General features: G+C 42.4%; 1 protein-coding gene across 2 annotated transcripts in view; it reads left to right on the top strand.

The window, feature by feature from the left end:
• VSIG4 (V-set and immunoglobulin domain containing 4) overlaps positions 1-21,429 on the top strand; it is a 99,156-nt gene extending 77,727 nt beyond the window's left edge. Inside the window, exons 4-7 of one of the 2 annotated variants that reach the window (XM_088444204.1) lie at positions 14,382-14,543; positions 15,308-15,409; positions 20,097-20,118; positions 20,884-21,429. In XM_088444204.1, the coding sequence (XP_088300330.1) occupies positions 14,382-14,543; positions 15,308-15,409; positions 20,097-20,118; positions 20,884-21,070 (473 nt within the window). In that variant the 3' untranslated portion in view covers positions 21,071-21,429. The remainder of the gene's footprint in view (positions 1-14,381; positions 14,544-15,307; positions 15,410-20,096; positions 20,119-20,883) is intronic. The other variant, XM_088444205.1, reaches the window with a different exon arrangement.
• The last annotated feature ends 353 nt before the right edge of the window (positions 21,430-21,782 follow it).

Consider the following 21,782-nt stretch of genomic DNA (forward strand, 5'->3'; position numbering starts at 1 on the left):
TACCCCCGTGTTTTGGTTTTGGATCTGGATCTCCCCTGGTTTTCGATCTGGATATGGTTTTGGATTTTTTTCCTTGGTGTTTTGTTTTTAGGTTTCGGTTTTAGATCTGTATTTTTAAAAAAAATTATATAAACAGCTAAACCACAGAATTTGGGCCTATTATGTTCTTACTGTATTATTAACCTTAATAACAATCATTTTCAGGCATTCCCATGCATTTTTAACCACCTCACAGCTCACAATATTGATTTCACTATTTTTCACCAATACAGGCCAAAGGCTGCAGTGAGCTGGATGGCTAAAGTAAGCAACAGAGCAGCAGCACAAACGCATGGCAGTTTAAAAAAATATAGGACATCTTTGAAACATTGCCACACAGCAGTGGCAGACAGGATGGCAGTTTAATAAACTATAATAATGTCAGTCGGCAATGCCCCAAATTGTGCAAAATGTAAAGAAAAGAGATGCAAGATGGAATTGTCCCTCCCACTCACTCTTATGTGGGATATTAAAAAGGACATGCACAGTTTAACAAACCAAGCACTTTAGCGACTAGGACTGACACTTTCGTGGCTGAACTCCTTGGTTTGTTTGGGCCCCCACAAAACATTTTTTGGAAGGACTACCTTCAATTAGTGGTGGAGATTGCATGTGCTGGTCCAATCTGATGGTAGCTGATACTGGACTGCTTGCTATTAATTACAAATTATTATAATTTTGTCAAACAAATTGCATGAACCCGCTGCAAATGACGTAACAGGGAGGAAGTGCCTAGATGGTTAATGTCCCTTCCTCTGCTAACTTTGGCTTTACAAATGGAACAGATGTCTTCACAACTGTTGTCAGAATTTAGATTAAAATAATTCCACACCCAAGATGTGGCTTTTCTGGCTTTCTTTTTATCATGAGCAAGAAATGCTGCCACTGGTGGCTGATTTACGCAAACCACATCCTCATCATTAACATCCACATTAGTGTCAGATAGGACACAAATTTCCCCCTCATCCTCCTTTTGCACTACCTCCACACTATCATTCTCATTTTTTATTATTTCACCATCTAAAACTAGCACAGTCATCCTGGCGTCAGTGATCCGTTGTGAAACTTGGTGACAGCTGTTATACTTACTTCCTCTATCAAAGGACTGTTTAATAGTCAATTGTTTTTTTTTTAATTACTAGTAGTAGTCTTCTTGGTCCCTTTCTGGGATGAAGATCCACCCCCAACAGCAGCAACATGTGTAGCACTCAAGGATCCTTCTGAGGTACCAGCCGATCAGCTCCTAACTGCATGTGACATAACAGGGAGGAGGTTCCAAGATGGTTAAGGTCCTTACCTCTACTCACTGTTACTTGGCAATGGTTAGAAATAGCATGGCAAAGGTTGTCTGGATTTGGGTGGAAATAATTCCACATAATGGAAGTGGATTTTTTGGTCCTTTGACCAGGCATGGCAACAATGGGACTTTTCCCACCATGGGCAACAACTGTTAACTGATTTACAATTTTTACACAAACATCTTCACCATCAAAATCTTCATCAACATCAACATCCTCATCATCCTTGTTGTTATCGCCAACTAGATAAATATCCTCATCATCCTCCTCGTGCAATTTCACAGAAGCATCCTCGATTTCTATGTCAGAAGGCATGTTGGAAGGAGAATCCTCTTCAAGTACAGTATTAGAAAGGTTAGGCTCACACATGGCAACCGCGGACACACTTGGACTCCCCTCAGGGATTTGTGATTTTTCAGAGCACACAGTTAGTTCCGGTGTCTTACTCGTCTTAACAATTTAAATTTTTTTGTACCTCTCCTACAAGCAGAGGGGATTAAATTATCATTAGAATCATCAGTCATGAATACAGGCCAATGCCTTATCCTTTCCTTTCCTTGCCACTAGTGAATGGCAATTTTTTGTTTCACTAAAGCTGACTTAGCTTTACATTTTTTTGCTTTAACAGGGAAAAAGTTGATTTTTTTAGCCTGACTTTTTGGCCTGACTTAAGCCCTGGTATATCGGCCTTCATAGATGACATTGACGGCCTTGCATTGTATCATGACTGCTGCCAGCAGCTACAATACTGGTATGTGGATCCTGCTCTCCGGTCATGTGACTGTCCTCCATACTCACTACACACACAACCACACACAGATGTATTTTTTTTTGTTATTAACACTGGGGTGAACCCCCTAAAAGAGGCAGCAGCCCCTTAACAGACAGTAGAACAGCACCCCTGCACTGATGACAAGTGTGGCTAACACACACACAAATTTTTTTTTTCACACTGGTGGTGGGTGAAGAGCACCCATGAAGGACAGAGCACCCCCTGGACAACACAGCACTACAGCCAGTCCCTATGGACAGAACAACAATCAGCCCCTATGGACAAGACAACAGCCAGCCAGCCCCTATGGACAGGACAAAAGCCAGCCAGCCCCTCTATAGACAACAGCTAGCCCTTATGGACAGGACAACAGCCAGCCCCTATATGGACAACAGTAGCCAGCCCCTATGCACAGCATCAGCGTGCAACAGCAATACCACAGATCACAGAACCCAGTTCCCTCCCTCCTCCTTCTTCACTCTCCACAGTCGGAATGAAAAAATGGCGGCGATCACAGGACATTTATAGAATCCAAAACACGCGAGAATCCGACAGCGGGATGATGAAGTTTTGCCTCGTTTTCAGATCCGATTCAGGCGGGAAAACCCGAGCCGACTCGGATCTGCCTCGGATCCCCGTAGTTCGGGCGGTTTCGGATCTCTGAGATCCAAACCTGCTTATCCCTAGTATTAATTTACTGTATTAAATGTATTATTAGATCTCACTTATTGTCCCTAAGGGTTGGGTACGGGATGCCAACACTCAGGATCCCGGTGTTCAAAATCCTGAAGCCGAAATCTTGACAGGATTAGGACACCGACACCTGTCAGTCGGTATCCTAACCCTCCCACTCTCCCTACCCCTAGTACTCCTTCCCTGGTACCTAAACCTAACCTCCCCCCTTGTGCCTAAACCCAACCTCCCTCTCCTCGCACCCTAAACCTAACCCTCCTCACTTAGTGCCTAACTCTAACCCTCTCCTTAGTGCCTAACCCTAACCACTAATCCTCCCCCCAATCTCACTTCTTATCTTCAGGGTGCCGGCAGTCTGGGTGCCAGTGCCAGGAGTCTGACAGGCGTAGGGATTCCAGCGCCGACATTCTAAGCGCCGGCATCCCCTTTGCCGGGATCTTGACCATTTATTATTGTTGTTAATATTTATGCATAGGATATGAAAAAAATGTTACATTTTAGGGACATAAAACTGCACATAAGATGCAACAATCAAGCAGACACTATGTGTGGCCAAGATGCAACAAGCCTTGGAGAGTGATAAAGTGGAGAGTGATACACAGGCTTGGACTGGGCTGCCAGTGAATGAGGTAATTCCCCAGTGGGCCCCACTGCATTGTGAACATGCCGCCTTCAGTGAGGGGGCGGGGCTTAGTGGTCTGCAAACAGGGGGTTGTCGCTGACGCTGTTATGCAAAAGTCACAGACATGGACAAGGCTGCCCCTGCTAGGGCATACTGTAACAGTTGAGGATGTGTGTGAAATTAATTATCATGTTTATTTTAATCTGTTCAACTGTGAAGGTACCTGATGGCATAATAGTGGCATGTGGAGGAGTCTGATGGCATAATAGTGGCAGGCAGGGAAGTCTGGTGGCAAAATAGTGGCATGTTGAGGAGTTTGATGTCATAATAGTGGCATGCGGAGGAGTCTAGTGCAAAATAGTGGCATGCAGAGGAGTCATAACATGGTACAGTAGCTGATGTTGCAAGGTGACTGGGGAGGGTGTGCATGGCTGTCAACAGCAAAAGGAGTTTGTGTGAGATTGATTTTGTTTTGCAGAGAAAGTGAGACTGGTCATGCTTTAAATGACTATATACAGAAGTTGCTGATTTTTTGCTAAGTCACTTTGTAACGTGAGTTACCATGGAATGATCCTCAGGTGTCTGATAGTCTGACAAGTCTGATGGCATAATAGTGGCATGTGGAGGAGTCTACGTGCTGTCTTTGCAGGGGTTCAGTCTACTGGGTGTTTTTGTGCCATTTATCAAGGTGTCTGCGCCTACAGTACATCCTTTTGGATTTCTTTTTGCCCTGTGTATTTGCCCTTTGTTGACTTGTGTTTCTGTTCATTCCTGTCTTGTGGAGTGTCAATCTATTAAGCTACATCACTATATGTAATTGCTTGAAAAAAGTCCCGTAAGTAATATAGCTCTCATCAACTCCATGATTAAACACATTTACACTAAAAATAATAATCCAAAAATAATACGTATTCAAAACGGGATTAATACTCAGTCCCAGTAGTTAGATTCTTATCAGTAGTTCAATTTATATCATCCTCATAAAGTTAAAAGCTGGATTGGCATATCTATAAATCAGTGATGTGTGGTCAGGTGAGGCAGGTGAGGCAAAGCATTTCCTGTCATACAGTACTTAGCTATACTCCACAATTTTTACTATAAAAATTAGAAGAAATATGTAAAGGACATATTATAAATATCTTCTTTGTATTATTCTAATCATTTATTATAGTCCAAACTCTGGAGTAAAAAGTGTATGGCAGGTGAGGCACTGCCTCCCCTGTCTACCGTTTCCACACATCCCTGATCAAAACTCACCAATTTTCTAGCACTATACACTGCTGTACCATTGTATAATGCCCACATGAACCCTCAGGTTCTGTACATGTAAATCTGGCTCTGATACTAGCCAGTGCCTCTCCAGCCATTTACTGTACATCACTGGTATAAACACATTATTTTTTACTAATGTCACTCTGTGGGGTCTATTTATTAATTAGGACAACCCTTTCCCTGGCTTTTTGGAGGTCTATCGATAGTAAACACCTCCTTCATCTATATGCAAATATTATTGCCACTCATTTTTATTCACTGCGTACACCCACTTTGACAGATGGTTACATCCCTTTAGTGGGCCCCTACTATTTCAATACCCTGGTGGGCCCTTCATGTCCTAGTCTGATACTGGTGATAAAGTACCAACCAATCAGCTCCTAATTGTCATTTTACAAACACAGCCTGTAAACTGACAGGAACTGATTGGTTGGTACTTTGTCACTCTCCAAGGCGTAGTGCATCTCCCCCCCCCTAAGATCATGCAAGAGGTAAGATAAAAGACACAGAGGTGGATGAGGTGGGAGCAAGCAAGAAGACAGCAGACGGGGGAACACTTCTCATTAGAACTTACCATCTAATGGGGAGGGATGAGGCTGAGAAAAGAGTAGGATCACACAAAGTGAGAGTGTAAGCATAGAGAAGCTGAACAAGTAATGGAAGAGTTAGGTGGATGGCTGGTTGGCTTTAATGAACCAATGGGTTTTTCAAAGAGCTTGGAGATGGGTGTTAGAGTGTATTCCATAAATGGAGAGCAAAATAAGAGATGCCTTGGAGGCAGAAGTGTGACTATCAGTGGGGATTTGAGTGGGAGTGTGGTGTAATGAGGTTGGTGGTGAAGGGGGTTGGATTGGCTCATATACTTGGCAAGTCAGATGGCATATGACAATCTTATGGATATGGTTACATTACATCACTTTCTTCACCAGCACAGTCTTAAAGCACAGTGACAATAGATACTTTGCACCTTACACAAGTCCACCTGGCCCTATGCGGCTGGTACCTGTAGTTCCACAGCCTAACACACATCTACATACGGAGGCTCTCATATTTTCTGCTTTAATGGAGGACACACCCTACACAAGTGCATTAATCCGCAGGCTGCTACACACTGCCTCTCGTTGCCTCTCTTTAGACAATGTACAGAATGCATCACACCCAGTCTGTCTCTCTCTGCTCCCTAAGAGCCAGCAACATACAGATGGTCACTCGCACATCTGCCTCTCTTTGCACCCCTTCTCCTTCAAATAGGACAGCAGTATACAGAATACTAGAATGCAGCTCTGACACTCTCAGCAGAGTATTCTCAGCTGCAGTCCATCCCTTTCCTACAAGTATGGCTTTTATAGCTACTAGGGATGTGCGCCAACCACGTGTTTTGGTTTTGGATCTGTATCTCCTTGTGTTTTGGTCTGGATTTGGTTTTGGCAAAACCCCCTTGCATATTTTGGATTTGGATCTGTATTTTTCTTTCAAAAATGGATAAAAACACCTAAAATCACATAAATTTTTTTTGTTTTGTTCCTACCTCAATAACATTAATTTCAACTCATTTCCAGTCAATTTTGACCACCTCACAGCTCACAATATTGTTTTCATCCAGTTTAGGCCCAAAATTTGCACCAAGCTAGCTGGCTGACTAAGCTAAGCGGCAGCAGTGGGCGGCACAAACACGTGGCAGTTCAACTTCCAACATGGCACATAAGGAAACATGTTTTCATTAATCAAGAGGCCTGAGGGAGTTGGAGTATGTATGTAGTTGAAGGCAGGGACAGGAAGAGTTGATCGGTAGTAAATTTAGTTTAACTTTTTGATTCCAAAGCAAATTTATGAGTGAGGAGGGGAGAGCATGGGTGAACAATATGTCCCATGTTTTGCCCACAAAATCAACTTGTTGGCTCAGAATTTTTTTTTAAAATGAAAGAGGCATGCAGGACATGCTGTCTGTGGCCACGAACATTTCTGGCCATTTTTGGCATTCCAGAACCACATGTCAAAGATTGCAGCAGCAGTGGCAGTTCAACTTACAACATGGCACAAATGTTTTTATTATTCAAGAGGCCTGAAGGAGCTGGCATATTTATGTAGTTGAAGGCAGGGAAAGGAAGATTTGATTAGTAGTAGATTTAATTTTATTTTTTTATTCCGAAGCAAATTTATGAGAGACAAGAGGAGGGAAGGCATTTAAAAATATATATTTTACTCATTCAGTCCTTGCCCCAGAAGAATCCTTGAGCGCTATGCCTGCTGCTGGGAGTGGATTTTCATCCCAGAAGGGGACCAGGAAGACTACTAGTGGTGCTTTAAAAAACAATTGACTGTTAAACAATATTTCGCAAGGGGGAGCAACTATGACAGCAGTCATCCATTTACATAGTGGATCACTGATGCCATAGCATCCATGCTGGTATTAGATGTGCATTCAATATCCTCCAATAATTCAGTGGGTTTTAGACAGTTAATTGACATCCCGTGTGCCTGCTACCAAATCCAATCAAGATTCCACTTCACTAGAAAAGCAATTCCCAACCTGTACAGGGAAATTAAAATAAATCTTAATTAGTGGCCTCCAAAATGCCATTGTACCCAGTGTCCACTTAACCACAGATATGTGGACAAGCTGAACAGAGCAAACACAATATTTAAAGTTTAAGTCATATGTTGTGTTCTTCTTCCCAACCGACACAGATCTGAAGAGATGTAAATAGCTGTTAGTAAGCAAATTGTCAGCTCAAGTGGCACATGATGCAGCGATGGCTTCTCCTTCAGTTTCTCCAGCAAGTGCATCTGCTGAGAAAAAACTAAACTTTCCCAAAAGACCCACTAGTGATGCAGATGAGTCATCACTAAACACAAAAACTTTTTGGATGGATGCGCTGCAAATGATGTAACAGGGAGGAGATTTTTAGATGGTTAAGGGTCCTACCTCTACTTACTCTGGTTTTACAAAGGGTACAGTTGTCTTGACAATCATTGTCCAGATTTGGGTAGAAATAATTCTACACATAAGAAGTGGATTTTTTTGTCTTGTGCCCAGGCATGACCATGGGCTTTTCCTTAGCATTGGCAATAACTGTTTCTTCCACTGGTGCCTGATTTACACAAACAACATCCTCATCAACAACATCCTTATTAGTGTCAGCTACACAAATATCCTGCTCATCCTGGTGCACTTCCACAGAAGCATCCTCGATTTCTATGTCAGCATGTTCGCTTGTGCTTACATCATCATAAGAGGCAGAACCACCAGTCATAAATAAAGACCAAGGCCTTAGCCTTTCCTTGCCACTTCATGTGGTAAAAGGCATATTGTCAATTTTATGTCTTTCTGCAGCTAACTTTCCCTTTGATGTTTTTTTCTTTACCACTGTAAAATATTGGTTCTTGATTTTAGATGCCCTGACTTAAGCCCTGTATGCCCTTGGCATTGGCTTTACTAGATGATGTAGATGGATTAGTATCGTCATGACTGGTGGCACTGGCAGCAGCAGCTCCAGCACTAGTACGTTGTTCCTGCTCTCCTCTCAACTGATTGTTCTCCATATCAACAAACATGAATGAAGTAGGGTACAGCACACACGTTAATTTGTACCAGTTTTAAATATTACACTGCGGTATCAATGACCTACAGTGTCACAAGATTTTTTATGAATAAGAAAATAATAAAACACTGCGCTGCCACTTACAGTGCTGTCACTATGTTTCATATATAACGCATGTTATTTAGCACTTTGCTGTGATCTTGTAGTCAGCATGTAAACCAATCATTTATTCACGATTGAGGAAAGAAGTGAAAAGTGATTGCACTACCACTTACAGTGTCACAAGATTTTTTATGAGTAAAATACTGCACTACCACTTACATTGTCACAAGATTTTATATGAATAAGAATAACACACTGTGCTACGACTTATAGTGTCACAATATGTGGACAATAAACTGCAGTCTGGCCGGCAGTGTCACCAAACGATAATAGCGCAGCTAAGTTGCTAACGCGCACACACACAATAACTTTTTTTTTTTTGTGGATTGATATTAATTTTATTTCACTTTTATTTTTTTTACACTGGGGAAGAGCACCCCTGAATGAGGCAGCAGTCCATTGATGACCAATACAGACAGCACCCCTTTTTCATGGAAAACAAAGCACCCCTGCCGAGTGCAGGCAGACCACCTGCAGAGTCAAAAATACATGGATGATAAACTGCGACAGTGTCACCTAACAATAATAGCGCAGCTAAGTTGCTAACGCACACTCACAAAAAAAAGAAAGAAAAAAGCATTTTTATTTTTTTTTACACTGGGGAAGAACACCCCTAATTGACAGAGCACTTCCCCTGGACAACACAGCACCCCTGCAGCCCTAGCCTGATGGACAGGACAACAACACAGCAGCAGCCACAGTTAATTGACAGGATAAGTGGCACAGCAGCTGCAGCACCCACTGAAGGAAGACCCCCTTTATATACTGCAGCCTAAGCCCCTTTATGGACAACACAGCAGCAGCCTTCAGGCCAAGACCGTGACTGGACACACACACTGAGTGACTGACAGTGACTGACTACATGTCTGCTAGCTTCTCTCTCTACAGCTGGAGTAAAAATGGCGCCAATTGCAGGGACCTTATATAATCCAAAACCCGTGAGAATCTGACATCGGGAGGATGACGCATTTTGCCTCATTTTGGATCCGAGTCAGGAGGGAAAAACTGAGCCAGACTCGGATCTCGCCTCAGAACATGAAGTTCGGGTGGGTATGGTTCTCATAGTACCGGTCCCGGTCACTGCTCCAACAGTGACCCCCACCCTTTCTAATGGCTGCTGGGGGCTTTCATGCATAGGGGGATCCTATTCCCCCTTTGCAAATCCTCTACAGCTCTTAAGCTGGCTACACACTTAACAATATGTGTACCCAGCGATGTGACCTGCGACCCCCCCACCGATGGGCCGACAATATGGGTGGCCCATATACACTGGATGACCCTGTGCCCAACTACTCAATATATTGGCCCCTGCGGCATGCCACATCAGACCAACCTGATGATGCAACTGAACTCCATGGGAGCGTGCACCGGATGACATAGAGCATACACACTAGACATTTTTTAATTATATGTTGTTCCTATGCATTGGAATAGGGCATATCGTTCCATAAATCGTCTAGTGTGTATGCACCTTTATCCTCTCCTGAGTGCTGCATGATGGAGACTGTCACTGGGCTGCCCACACTACAGGATTCCAGATCTTTCTCTCTGTCTCTCTCCAGACCTCTCTCTAAGTTGTAAATTTACTAAGATTCGTGTTGGTGCCGATTTGTCCCGTTTTTAAACATGGATAGGATCGTTCAAAAACAGCCTTTTTTCACTAATAACATCGGAAATTTACCAAGCACCTAGTTTTTACAGGATCATGTTGTTCGATCGTGTATTTGAGTGATCCTGTCCGTGTTAAAGCCTCGAGTTGCCTGCCCGACTTTCCTTCCTGAACAAGCAGCCTACACATACACTGTAAGTGAAATATGTGCAGGATGCTTGTGTGTTTACTGTCATGTTAAGGGTTAATTTTTTTTTTCAAAATGATGTGCCCCCCCCCAAAAGCATAATCTGCCCCGGGCTGCTCAGCAAATCCTGGTTCCTAACTTAAGGGGGAAAAAAAGTAGGGTTCCCCCTTAATTTAGGAACCATCACCTGGTTGCAGGCCCTGTCCTGGTTTTAAATATAGGGGAAAAAAATGCATAGGGGTCCCCCTATATTTCAAACCAGAACCAGACCCAAACTGACCAGGGTGTAATGCCACAGCCAGGGGACCCTATTACCAGTCAAAGCATTCACACCTGAAGCCGGTCAGCCCAAGCCAGGGATCTCAGGGGAGGTGGGGACCCCCAATAAAGGGGTACCCCTCTTCCGACATCCTGGGCTTAGTCTAAAGCCCGGGGCTCTTCCCCGCACCCCTGGGCTATGGGTACTGGGTTAAGCGTGTGGGGAAATAGTTTGTAACTATTGTATTTTACAGTGGAACTACAGGTGCCAGCATGCCTGCTCTTTGGCACTTGTGGAACTACAAGTGCCAGCAGGTAGCCGGCACCCATACCTCACTGTAAAATAAATAGTTATATAACCACAAGAAACACACCGTGTATAGTAAAACTTTATAACATACCTATCTAACTCATTCACACATCCTTACCTGCTGCCAGCTGTTCTGTCCCTTTCTCTGGAAGAATCCAATAGGGGTAGCTGGAAAAAAGATCTTATACTCATCTCCATTCTCCCGCCGCTCTCCGTAGCATTCCTGTACTTGGCAAAATAAAAAAGAAGACTGACCTAATCCATGCCGGACATGTGTAAGTATATGTTGTCACATATACTGTACTTACACTATGCAAAATGACAGATGACCGCTATCCTCTGTATTTCCCATGTACCGCTAGCCAATCAGCGGCTGCTTTACATGTAATGGACGCTCATTGGCTGGGACCCACGTGTGTCACAGCCAATGAGCGGCCTCTGATTGGCTGGAGGGCCGTGTGAATTTCAGATGACTGCTGGTGTCTGTCATTTTGCATAGTATAGGTATGTGGGGTAACACATATCTATACTTGTCCGGCTTGGAACGGGTATTAATTTTTTTGTTTTGAAAAGTTTTGTGGATGCTACTGAGACTGACGCAAGGATGGTGGTGAGTATAGGATCATTGTTCCAGGTACTCCCATTGGATTTCTACATGGAGAAGCGGACAGATCAACTGGCAGCAGGTAAGTATGTGTGTGTGAGGTAGGTGAATGTAATAAAGTTGTACTTTAGATGGTGTCTGTGTACTATGTTTTTTTAAGTATTTATTTTACAGTGGGTGTACTGGTGCACCTGTAGTTCCACTGTAAGATACAATATTTTCTCTATTTATACAATACTATTACCCCTGTACCCTTTATTGGGGGGTCCCCACCTCCCCTGAGATCCCCAGCTTGGGCTGACCGGCTTGGGGTGTGAATGCTTTGGCTTGGGAGACCCGGTAATAAGATCCTCTGGCTGTGGCATTACACCCCAGTCAGTTTGGGTCCAGTGCTGGTTTTAAATATAGGGGGACCCCTATGCAATATTTTCCCCCCTATATTTAAAATCAGGACTGGCCCCGCAGCCAGGTGCTGGTTCCTAAATTATGGGGGAACCCTACACTTTTTTTCCCCATAATTTTAGGAACCAGGACTGGCTGAGCAGCCCGGGGCTGGTTATGCTTTTGGGGGAGGGAACCCACATCATTTAAAAAAAAATGTTTAACCCTTAACATGACAGTAAACACACAAGTAGCCTGTACATATTTCACTGATATGTGCAGGCTGCTTGTTCAGGAGGAATAGTCACGCAGGCAACTCGGGGCTTCAAAATGGACAGGATCGATCAAATACACCACAGGTTCTCAAACTTGGTCCCCAGGACCCCAAGCAGTGCATGTTTTCCCGGTCTCCTCACAAAAATCACAAGCTAAATAATTAGATTCACCTGTGGATCTTTTAAAATGTATCAGTGAGTAATGAATACCCCAATGCACCTGCTAGGTGAACTGGAAAATGTGCTCTCTGTGGGGTCCTGAGGACTGAGGGCCTGATTCAGACCCACTCGCGAGCGCACAGCGCTTGCAAGCGGGTTGATGGTCCCTCACTGCGCATGCACATGCCGGAGCCGGCTCCGGCATGCGCGAGACCCGGCCAGCGACAGGGCGGCTGTCGATTATGATTGACCTGTTTTGGTGGCAGGCAGGGAGGGTGGCTACACAAACTGAGGCGTTCCCGAAGGAACGCCTGCTGTTTGTGGGAGGCACCACTGACATCACCAGTGATGTCAGGGTGAGTTTCCGGCTCTATTTAGAGCTGGAAGCTCACTGGGGCTTGCGGGAACGAGACCCTACCACAAGGGTCTCATCGCAAGCCCTGATGGTCGCGATACAAGTTCTGGCCTCCAACAGTCCAAACGGGTGGGGTCTGGGCAGTGGCGTCACTATGGAGGTGCGGGGGATGCGGGCCCCACCAGGTGTCACCCTCAGAGGGGGTGACACCAACATGTCGGCTCCTCCTCAGTGACAGGAGCCGGGTGCTTACAGAGGAGGAGCCGGCAGTCCAGGCACAGTCTCCGGGGGACAGGACATTTCCAGGGATGCTGGACACGACCCCTGGAGTGACATCATAGGGTGTCCTGTGAGGCCAAGCCCCTTTATTAAAGGCCATGCCACCTTTTCAGGAGTGTGCGGCTTCGCCGTGTGGGGGTCATTTACAGAGGGCATCGGGTGTCACCACACCCAGTGACGCCTCTGGGTACGGGATACTGACACTCAGGATCCCAACACTGGCATCCTGACATGGTTAGGATACCGTCACCTGTTGGGTAAGTATTCTAACCATACTTGCCAACTCTCCCTGATTGTCAGGAAGACTCCCTGATATAGTAGCAATCTCCCTGTTTCCCTGAAGAGTCTAGTAATCTCCCTGATTGCACCTTACCCCCATTACGAAGCTGTTATATACCATGTTTCCCCGATAATAAGACCTACCCCGAAAATAAGCCCTACCCTTTCTTTTGAAAAACAGTCCAAAATAAGCCCTACCCTTTCTTTTGAAAAACAGTCCAAAATAAGCCCTACCCCGAAAATAAGCCCTAACAAAAAAAGAGGAAAAAAAAATTATGGTGAGTAAAGAATTGTAAAACAGGACTGAGGGCATGATGGGGATAAAAGCAGGACTGAGGGCATGATGCTGTCAATGTTAATTAAAATAAGCCCTACCCCGAAAATAAGCCCTATGGAGTTTTTTTGACAAAAAAAAAAAAAATAAGACAGCGTCTTATTATCGGGGAAACACGGTACGGTAGAAAAACAGATTTATACATTCAAATGAAATCATTAGTATCATGTCCCTGCATTGGTTATAAGGCACAATGACCCCTATGGCTATATGCATTTTCTGAAAAGTATCAGTCTGTTTTTCATCAACAAATAGATCTTACTGACTGCTTTTGGGCTCATTTACATTTGGATGTAAAGCAATTTTATTACACGCCTCTCAGTACACACCCACTTTACCGCGCGCTCATAGGTGTTGCTTTCACAGTCTCCCTGAAATGCTTTTTCAAAAGTAGGCAACTATGATCCTAACCCTATCCCCTGACCCTCCCTCCCCGCTCTGTAAACCTAACCTCCCCCTCTAATGCCTAAACCTAACCCTCCCCCCCTAGTGCCAAACCCTAACCCTCCCCCTAGTGCCTAACCTAACCCTCTCCCTAACCCCAGTACTTACCGTTGAGATAACAGCGGTCAGGATGCCGGTGTCAGGATTCTGACTGGTGTTGGTATGCCGGTGCCGGCACCATAACAGCCGGTATTTCAACTGCATCCGACCGATCATCAAATTAGCTGCAATGACTCTGAGTTCCGCCCTCCTACTTCTTACACATGGGCCAACTGTTTTCATATAACATCTGTGTTCAGGGGGAATATCTGCTGTTACACAAATAAATTTAGAAAGTGAAATACCATTTATATGTACAGTATATACAGAATTGCAGTGATTCTTACTTTTAGTGAGCAAGTACTATGCTTTTATTTGACATTTATACAGTTGCGTTTGAATGTTTGAACTTCTTGATCCAATTTCCAAGAGGATAATTACATATTGCCAATGTATATTTTGCTGTAGGAACTTCACATAGTGAAGATGTCTCAAGTGTCAGTAAAATCAACACAACAAAGAGCAGCAGAACCATTGCCCAGACTGGGAAATTCCATGGACGCACAACTGTGATTTCCATGTCCATCACAGACGTGATCGACAATCATCCAGAGTTTGAGGCTAGAACAGGTAACAGTTAGATGCAAAATGCTTATTCATATTCATATTAGTGTTTTACATAAAAACAATTTTCACACATTGAATTCCTCTAATTATGTACTGTATAGTGTATATATGGAAATAAAATACACATGGCATATAGACAAATATTTGCATAACTGAAACCACATCTTAGGAGGGTCTATATTTATAGCAGGAAGATCAGGGGACAATGAGCCTCATTTATCATCGAGTTTTGTCATTCACAACAAGTGATCCCAGAAAACTCGTTGTGTATGAAAAAGGGTGCTCCAACCAATCAGCTCCCAACTGTCATTTTTCAAACATGACAGTCAGAAGCTGATTGGCTGGAGGACCATTTATTATATGCAATAAGTTTTATCACTTTTTTGTGTATCTTAACACTCATTAATAAATGAGGGCCATAATTGCTTATTTACAAAAGCACAAAAGGGCTGTGCAATTGCTGTTTTATGATATCACAAGCCTATATTTGCACAATTGCATAGATTTGTATGTCTGAAGGAATGCAAATATGTGGTCCAATAGATGGGAGAATTTGGTTGGAACAATGGCCTTCATAGTCATCTGCAGATTAGGCCCCTGGTTAATTTTCTACAATAAGATAATTTACATAAAATAAAGGTGTGCATGTACAATATGTTAAACATGCTAGTTGTACAGCTATGAAAAAGTGCATTTATACTGTACAGGAGCATATTTAGTAGTGTTTAATTTCATGTTCTTTAAATTCATTATGGTTGTTTCTACAGGCTCTGGAATACACTTCTACTTACTGATAATCGCTATAAGCTGTTTGTTATGTATTATAATCCTAATTATTGTCCTCATCGCCAGAAAGAATAAGCAGAAAGGTAAGGTATGTTGATATATAGATTATAAGTATGCTGTACAATATCTATCTATCTATCTATCTATCTATCTATCTATCTATCTTCTGGAAAACTGATGCAGCATGGATTATCAAAAAGATTCCAGGCAATCTATATTTCTGTACTAAAACAGATACATTGATGTTAATTCTCTAACGTGTTCCGTTAATCAATAAGAAATCACAATCAGTAACCACATGCATTATCCTCTACCTGGTTGTCTCAGTATTGACATTAAACAGCTTCTTTTAATCTATTGTTATGTCCAAAACATATCAATGTGTTTACATTAATTAGCGGAAAAGGGGCCTGTCTGACCAGGGATATTTTCTCCCTCAACTTCTATTACAGAATTATAGAAGTAGTGTCATTCATTTGTTTTACATGCAGCTGGCACTCGGCTTTAGACAAATAGATGTTAAAGATGGAGGAGTGGTGTGCAAAGGGGGCATATTTTTTAGAAAGGTTTGCCCATCAACTTTAAATCATAACACAACCCAAAGCTGTGGGCAGAACGAGGCCAGCTGAAGGCACATGGTGGAGGGCAGACAGAGTAAGCGGGTGCTAAGTGCCATGTTTGGAGGTGGGAGTGAAAGAGATTGCAGCGTCGACGATGGCACACAGCCAGTAGACATGAAGGACTGAAGTGATGGTGCTACTGTAGAGGGGGTGGAGGACTTCTGGAAGGGGGGAAACAATGAGTTTAGTCTAAGCCATGTTAAGTTTCAGAAAACTCTGGTACATTTAGGAGGTGATGGAGAAAAGACAGAGTCACAGGAGAGGATGGATGGAGGGAGAGAGATCAGAAGAGGAGATGTAGATGTGAATGTCATCAGTATGTAGATACTACTGGAGGCCGAAAGAGCTGTTCAGATTTCCTACGCAGGAGGTGTAAAGGGAGAAGAGAAGGGGGCCAGGAACAGACTCTTCTGCTGCTCCACTCTACCAGTCTATACAGTACATTAGCTAGTTATCCATACTTTGTAGAGTCCAGCATAAACTACTACTAACATACAGTATACACCAACATACATCTCTTAACTTGTCTAAAAATATCTCCCAACTTACTATGTCTGCTCTGCTCAATACCTGCTTCTCTCATCTTCATCACTTGTTCCCATATGCAGCTGAAGTACCTTTTTCACAAGTCACCACCACCCCAAATTTTAAACCTCCTATCGGCTGAGGATTGACCCGTGTATGAATCAGTGATAATAACACATACTCAATTGAAATAAAGAGACAGGAACTTATACTGTATTTGGCAGAATTTGTTAGCTACTTTATTTAAATGACAAATGAATGAAATCTGTTACTAAATTTAATTAAATTAATTTAAGTATGGTAGCAAAGAAAGAATGGCTACCAACAGCCCAAACCCAACACTATAAACACTCTAACCACAACAAATCCACTCAAGCCTTCTACCTTGACTACCCACCCAATCAGGTGATGATGCTGCCCAGGGTGGTCCAGCAGACATAAACAGTCAGCAAAGGTGAGCAAAACAAAGAGTAAACCAATATTCACAGCGCTAATAGGTAACCTGCCATTCTTTCCCACCTAAAATAGCCAACGAAATAATCACCAAACACCAATCAAAAAGAGAGCAAATAACATAAAATTAGGGAGGGAGGGAGGGTGGGAAGACAGGAACAAAAGAGACTGACCACGCCTCCAACAAACTCTAATATCCCTGCTAAGTGCCTATGCCCTTAACACCCATATGACCCTTTTATCACATGATTCCCCACCCAGGTCCGCCCCCAGCCTATGAGGTTTAACCCACTCCACTCCTATGCAGTCATTTCGTTTCTCTTCTCCCCTGTACAAATACTTTCTCATAATCTCCAAATCTGCAAGGGTTTCCTGAAAACACACCTTCTTAATGTACTTATGTAAATATTCTACCCATTTACCATTCCTTTGTACACCACACAATACTTACAGTACATTTATTCTTTTTTCAATGTTCAACATAATTGTGTGATCTATCATATTGCAAGTAGGTGCTTTTTCCTATTGCACTCTGGCTGGATCAATATGTACAGTATGTCTGCAGCATTTATCTTCATGTATCACTCTCCTATTTTTCTAGGCGATTTTAGCAAGCGATTGCATGACAACGACGTCATTATCGTGCAATCGCTTGCAAATCACGCATGCATCGGGCATGTTTTGGTCGGAAGCAACCAGCGATATGCGTGCACGCTGGTCGCTTCCGACATCTATCATCGCCCGTACATGCTGGTCAACCTGACGATCCCATCAGGTTCAGCATGTGCGGGGATGATGGATGTGCCTGGACTGAACGAGTGAACATTCAGTCTAGGCACATCACTAGACATGGAAATGACAGCACGATTACAATGTCGTAATCGTGCTCTCGTATGTATATCTAGTAGTGGACACCCGCCTTAAGCCTGCAAGTAGGGACATCTCACCATTCTGTTTGTTTCATAATACCCAGTCTTGTTTTATTACTGCCTTTCTTCCAAATTCTAAAGTGTTGTGGAATATATTAGCGCTATTTAAATGCATGTTATCAATAATAATAATAATTCCCAAGCGAAGGACTTACGGCCATATTTATCAATATTATATTTACAAAAATAATGTGAAAACTGGTGTTTTCACACCCTGTTTACATTATTTAGTATCACTTAAATGTATTAAAGGGCTTTTGGAACAGTTTTCATAGAAAACTACTCCCAGGTGGTCGCGCATGAGAGGTCCACAGTTTCAAGGTATTTTTAGGGAAAAATACCCTGAGAAGTGTGAGGGAGAGTTTTCTCCCAAGCTCTGTCCCTGCAGGCGATATTACGAGTAGATACAGCCTTGCAATGTATTCAGATATCGCATTGCGATTTGTAGGTGAATTTATTGTAGGTGAATTTATCATCCACATCTGAGATGCGGATTGTGTTAAATAGGCCCCTTTGTATTTTAACTTATCTTAGTGATCTCCACACTGCATGTGTCTTGTATGTTTCCCATGCTTCTACAATGTAAGCTCCCTGCAACTACATGTGTACCAGTATGCACATATAGGTCTATGACGTGCACATGGATGTCTTTTATTCTGTCTCCATCCTATACCATTTTTTTTTAGCTTTCTAAAGGGTGAAAGACATACAGTATAACATCGGTTACACTAGGGAGCATGAAGGCCTCTTGGGAGGTGTATCTATTGTTCTCTACACATACATGATGTTGACCATTGACATGTATCTTTACTTGTTAAAAAAAAATCCAATTATTAATTATGAATTTATAAAAAAAAAATGTTCCTTCCTAGTATATGTAACCAGCATCAGTGCTGTATACACTGGCAATTCCGGGTTCCACTGGTTATATGATACTATAGCATGCACTGACAGCCAGGGCCCATTAGAACATGTAGTTCCACAACATAACCTAATAGCAAGTTAGCAACAATAAAATATACAGCTTAATTAAAATAGATACAGCACTCCCCGAAATCTCTTTTACCCATTTATTAGCTGCCTAAATCCATCAGAAATTTTAGTCCATTTGGAATAAAAATAAAAAATACCCTACAAGAATGAATTCATATAATTGACCTCAAGTGGTAAACATGTAAGCAGCCAACCATTGTGTTTATTTCTGCCAGAAGGCTACAGAATGTGCTAGTACAAGGTGCTCCAACCATGTTACCAAAGCATCACCAATTCCAAGAACAAAAATAGCAGGCATGAACATTGCAAATAGTACAAATATAAGCTGAAACTACTGTATAGCAACCAATCAGCATTTAGCTTTCATCTGTCAGGTGCAAGCGTAAGTTAGATGTTGGAGTCATTGAAGATTTAAGGGTCTATTTACTAAGCAGTGTTAGAAGACAGAGTGAAAAGTGATAAGGTACCAGCAAATCAGCTCTTTACTGCCATCTCACAGACTGTGTTTGAAAAATGACAGTTGGGAGCTAATTGGCTGGCACCTTATCACATTTCACTCTGTCTCCTAACACTGCTTAGTAAATAGACGTCTTACACATTTAAGTGACATTTATAGATAACTATCCCTGTGTGGCTCATGTAAAGTTGGACACATTTTCCACAGGTTGAAGAGCTAGACGTACTGTATCTCAAGATGATTCCAGCACTGCAAGGGTATCATGTGCACAAGTTTACGAAAGGAGAGAACAGTAGCGTATGTGCCTGGCTTACACCAGGAAAAAGTGACTTGACAGTGGTAGCAATGAATAATTACGTTTCACTGCACAATTCATATACAATACAGTACTTTAATGATGTGTGTGTGTGGACAGTTGTTTTAGTAAATACTTAATCATACAATACAGCTTTAAAGTACTAATTAAAGTCAATTATTTACATACATCCCTTTAAAAAATAAAATGGGAATTTGCATATGTGTCACAGACCGGTCACAAATATCATATAAATCATGTGCATAAATTGCGGAAGCCATACTAATAATAGTAATAGTATCAATAGGATGAATTTAAATACAATCAGCCAATCAGTAGCTGCTACCAATCATCATCAGCATTAGTTGAGCACCCGCAAGGCAAATGAAGATATACTATAGATGCTGCATATAACCACTAGAGGGTGCTCAGTGAGCATGTCTTACTGTGTTCCTTCCATTCATGTTTTTTTTGTTCATTTTTTTTTCTTTTCTACAGAGGATAACTGGAACTCACCAATGTAAGTCCTTCTATGTAATTCTATAACATAAGAACAAATGCAAAGGATTTAATAAATATAGCAAAAAATCGTACATATAAAAATCATTGGTCTGTTTGTCCGTGTTATGCACTCGGACACTCCTGCACCGACTGGGATGAAACCAACATGAGGTGGTCCAGTTGGACCCTGGCCAGGTTTTAGGGGGGTTGAGGTCACCGTCGAACCTCCTGCTGGTGTACGCTGGGCAGAACTTTAACCTGAGGGCCTTCCACTGGATGTATTTGGATGAAAACTTCACAGAGTGGTAACATTGGATCCCAGAAGACATACTAGGGTTTGATGTCCTGGTCAGACCTCCCGTTGATATACACTGGGCAGAATTTTGACCCAGGGGGCCTGTTCTGGGCCTTCCACTGGATGGATTTGTATGAAAACTTTACACAGGGAAAAGGCAATTGGTCTGGGATGCCTAATGGAGTGGTTGGGGTCCCGGTTGGAGCTCACGGCAGAGTGCGCTGGGCAGCACTTTGAGCCAGGGAGCCTGTTCTGGGCCTGCCACTGGATGGATTTTGACAACAGAACATAATAAAACTTAATAACTGGAAGATTTCAACCTGGGCAATGCCTGGTACTTCAGCTAGTATTAAATAATTATATGCTGTAACCAACTTAACATGCTAGAAAGCAGTTAAGCTATGTTGAAAATGATTGCACATTACACTATGTACTATAATAATGGGTTTTTGGGAGACTAATTTCTGTGAAATTTACCTTTTTTCCTAGGAGATATCGCCAGGTCTTGGATTTAGAAGATCCTCAATCCTGTGATAACCGACCAGAAGCTGGTAACAATTACCAGCCCTGTAATCCACAGCCAGTGCCTATCTATGAGGGTCTTATGCCTAACTATTCCAATGACTATGAGGTGACTCTTGTAAAGCGTACAGAAGAAACTATGAAAACTTTTTAATAGCAGCTAAGGTCACTAATTCAATTCTTGAATATCTGTTATGTTCACATCTAAGGGATTCTGTCTGCAGACTAATACTGGCACACATAGCTTGCAACCTAGTTATTCAGCATTATCAATTTGGCCCTTACAGTTTAATAATCCAAATCATATCTGCGTTAGATTAGCTTTATGCTCATCAAACCAGAAGCCCGGAATATTTCCATTTTGTCAAATCTTTCAGTGACTCACTTGTAGTTTTTACACTTTTTCCCTCAGTGATTCCCGAGGGCCAATGGATGTGGTCTGTGGACAAAGATGGACACATTTCACACACACAACAATACACTGGGGTCTATTTACTAAGCAGTGTTAGGAGACAGAGTGAAAAGTGATAAGGTGCCAGCCAATCAGCTCCTAACTGCCATCTCATAGGCTGTGTTTGAAAAATAACAGTTGTGAGCTGATTGGCTGGCATCTTATCACAGACTTATCACTTTTCACTCTCTCCTAACACTGCTTAGTAAATAGACCCCAGTGTATCATATCGATATAAAAATATGTATGCACTGAAATAAGCGTGATAATAATATGCTTGAAACAATTTGGATAAATATTGGACATTTTGGTAAACACAGTTATATGGTGATCGTTATAAGTATTTGTTAAATCATCTTCCCACCACAGTGATAAGACCCCAACAGCTACCCAGCTTCTCATTATTATTACTATA

This window comes from Taudactylus pleione, unplaced genomic scaffold (assembly GCF_031769625.1).
Source record: "Taudactylus pleione unplaced genomic scaffold, aTauple2 ptg000352l, whole genome shotgun sequence".
NCBI lineage: Eukaryota > Metazoa > Chordata > Amphibia > Anura > Myobatrachidae > Taudactylus > Taudactylus pleione.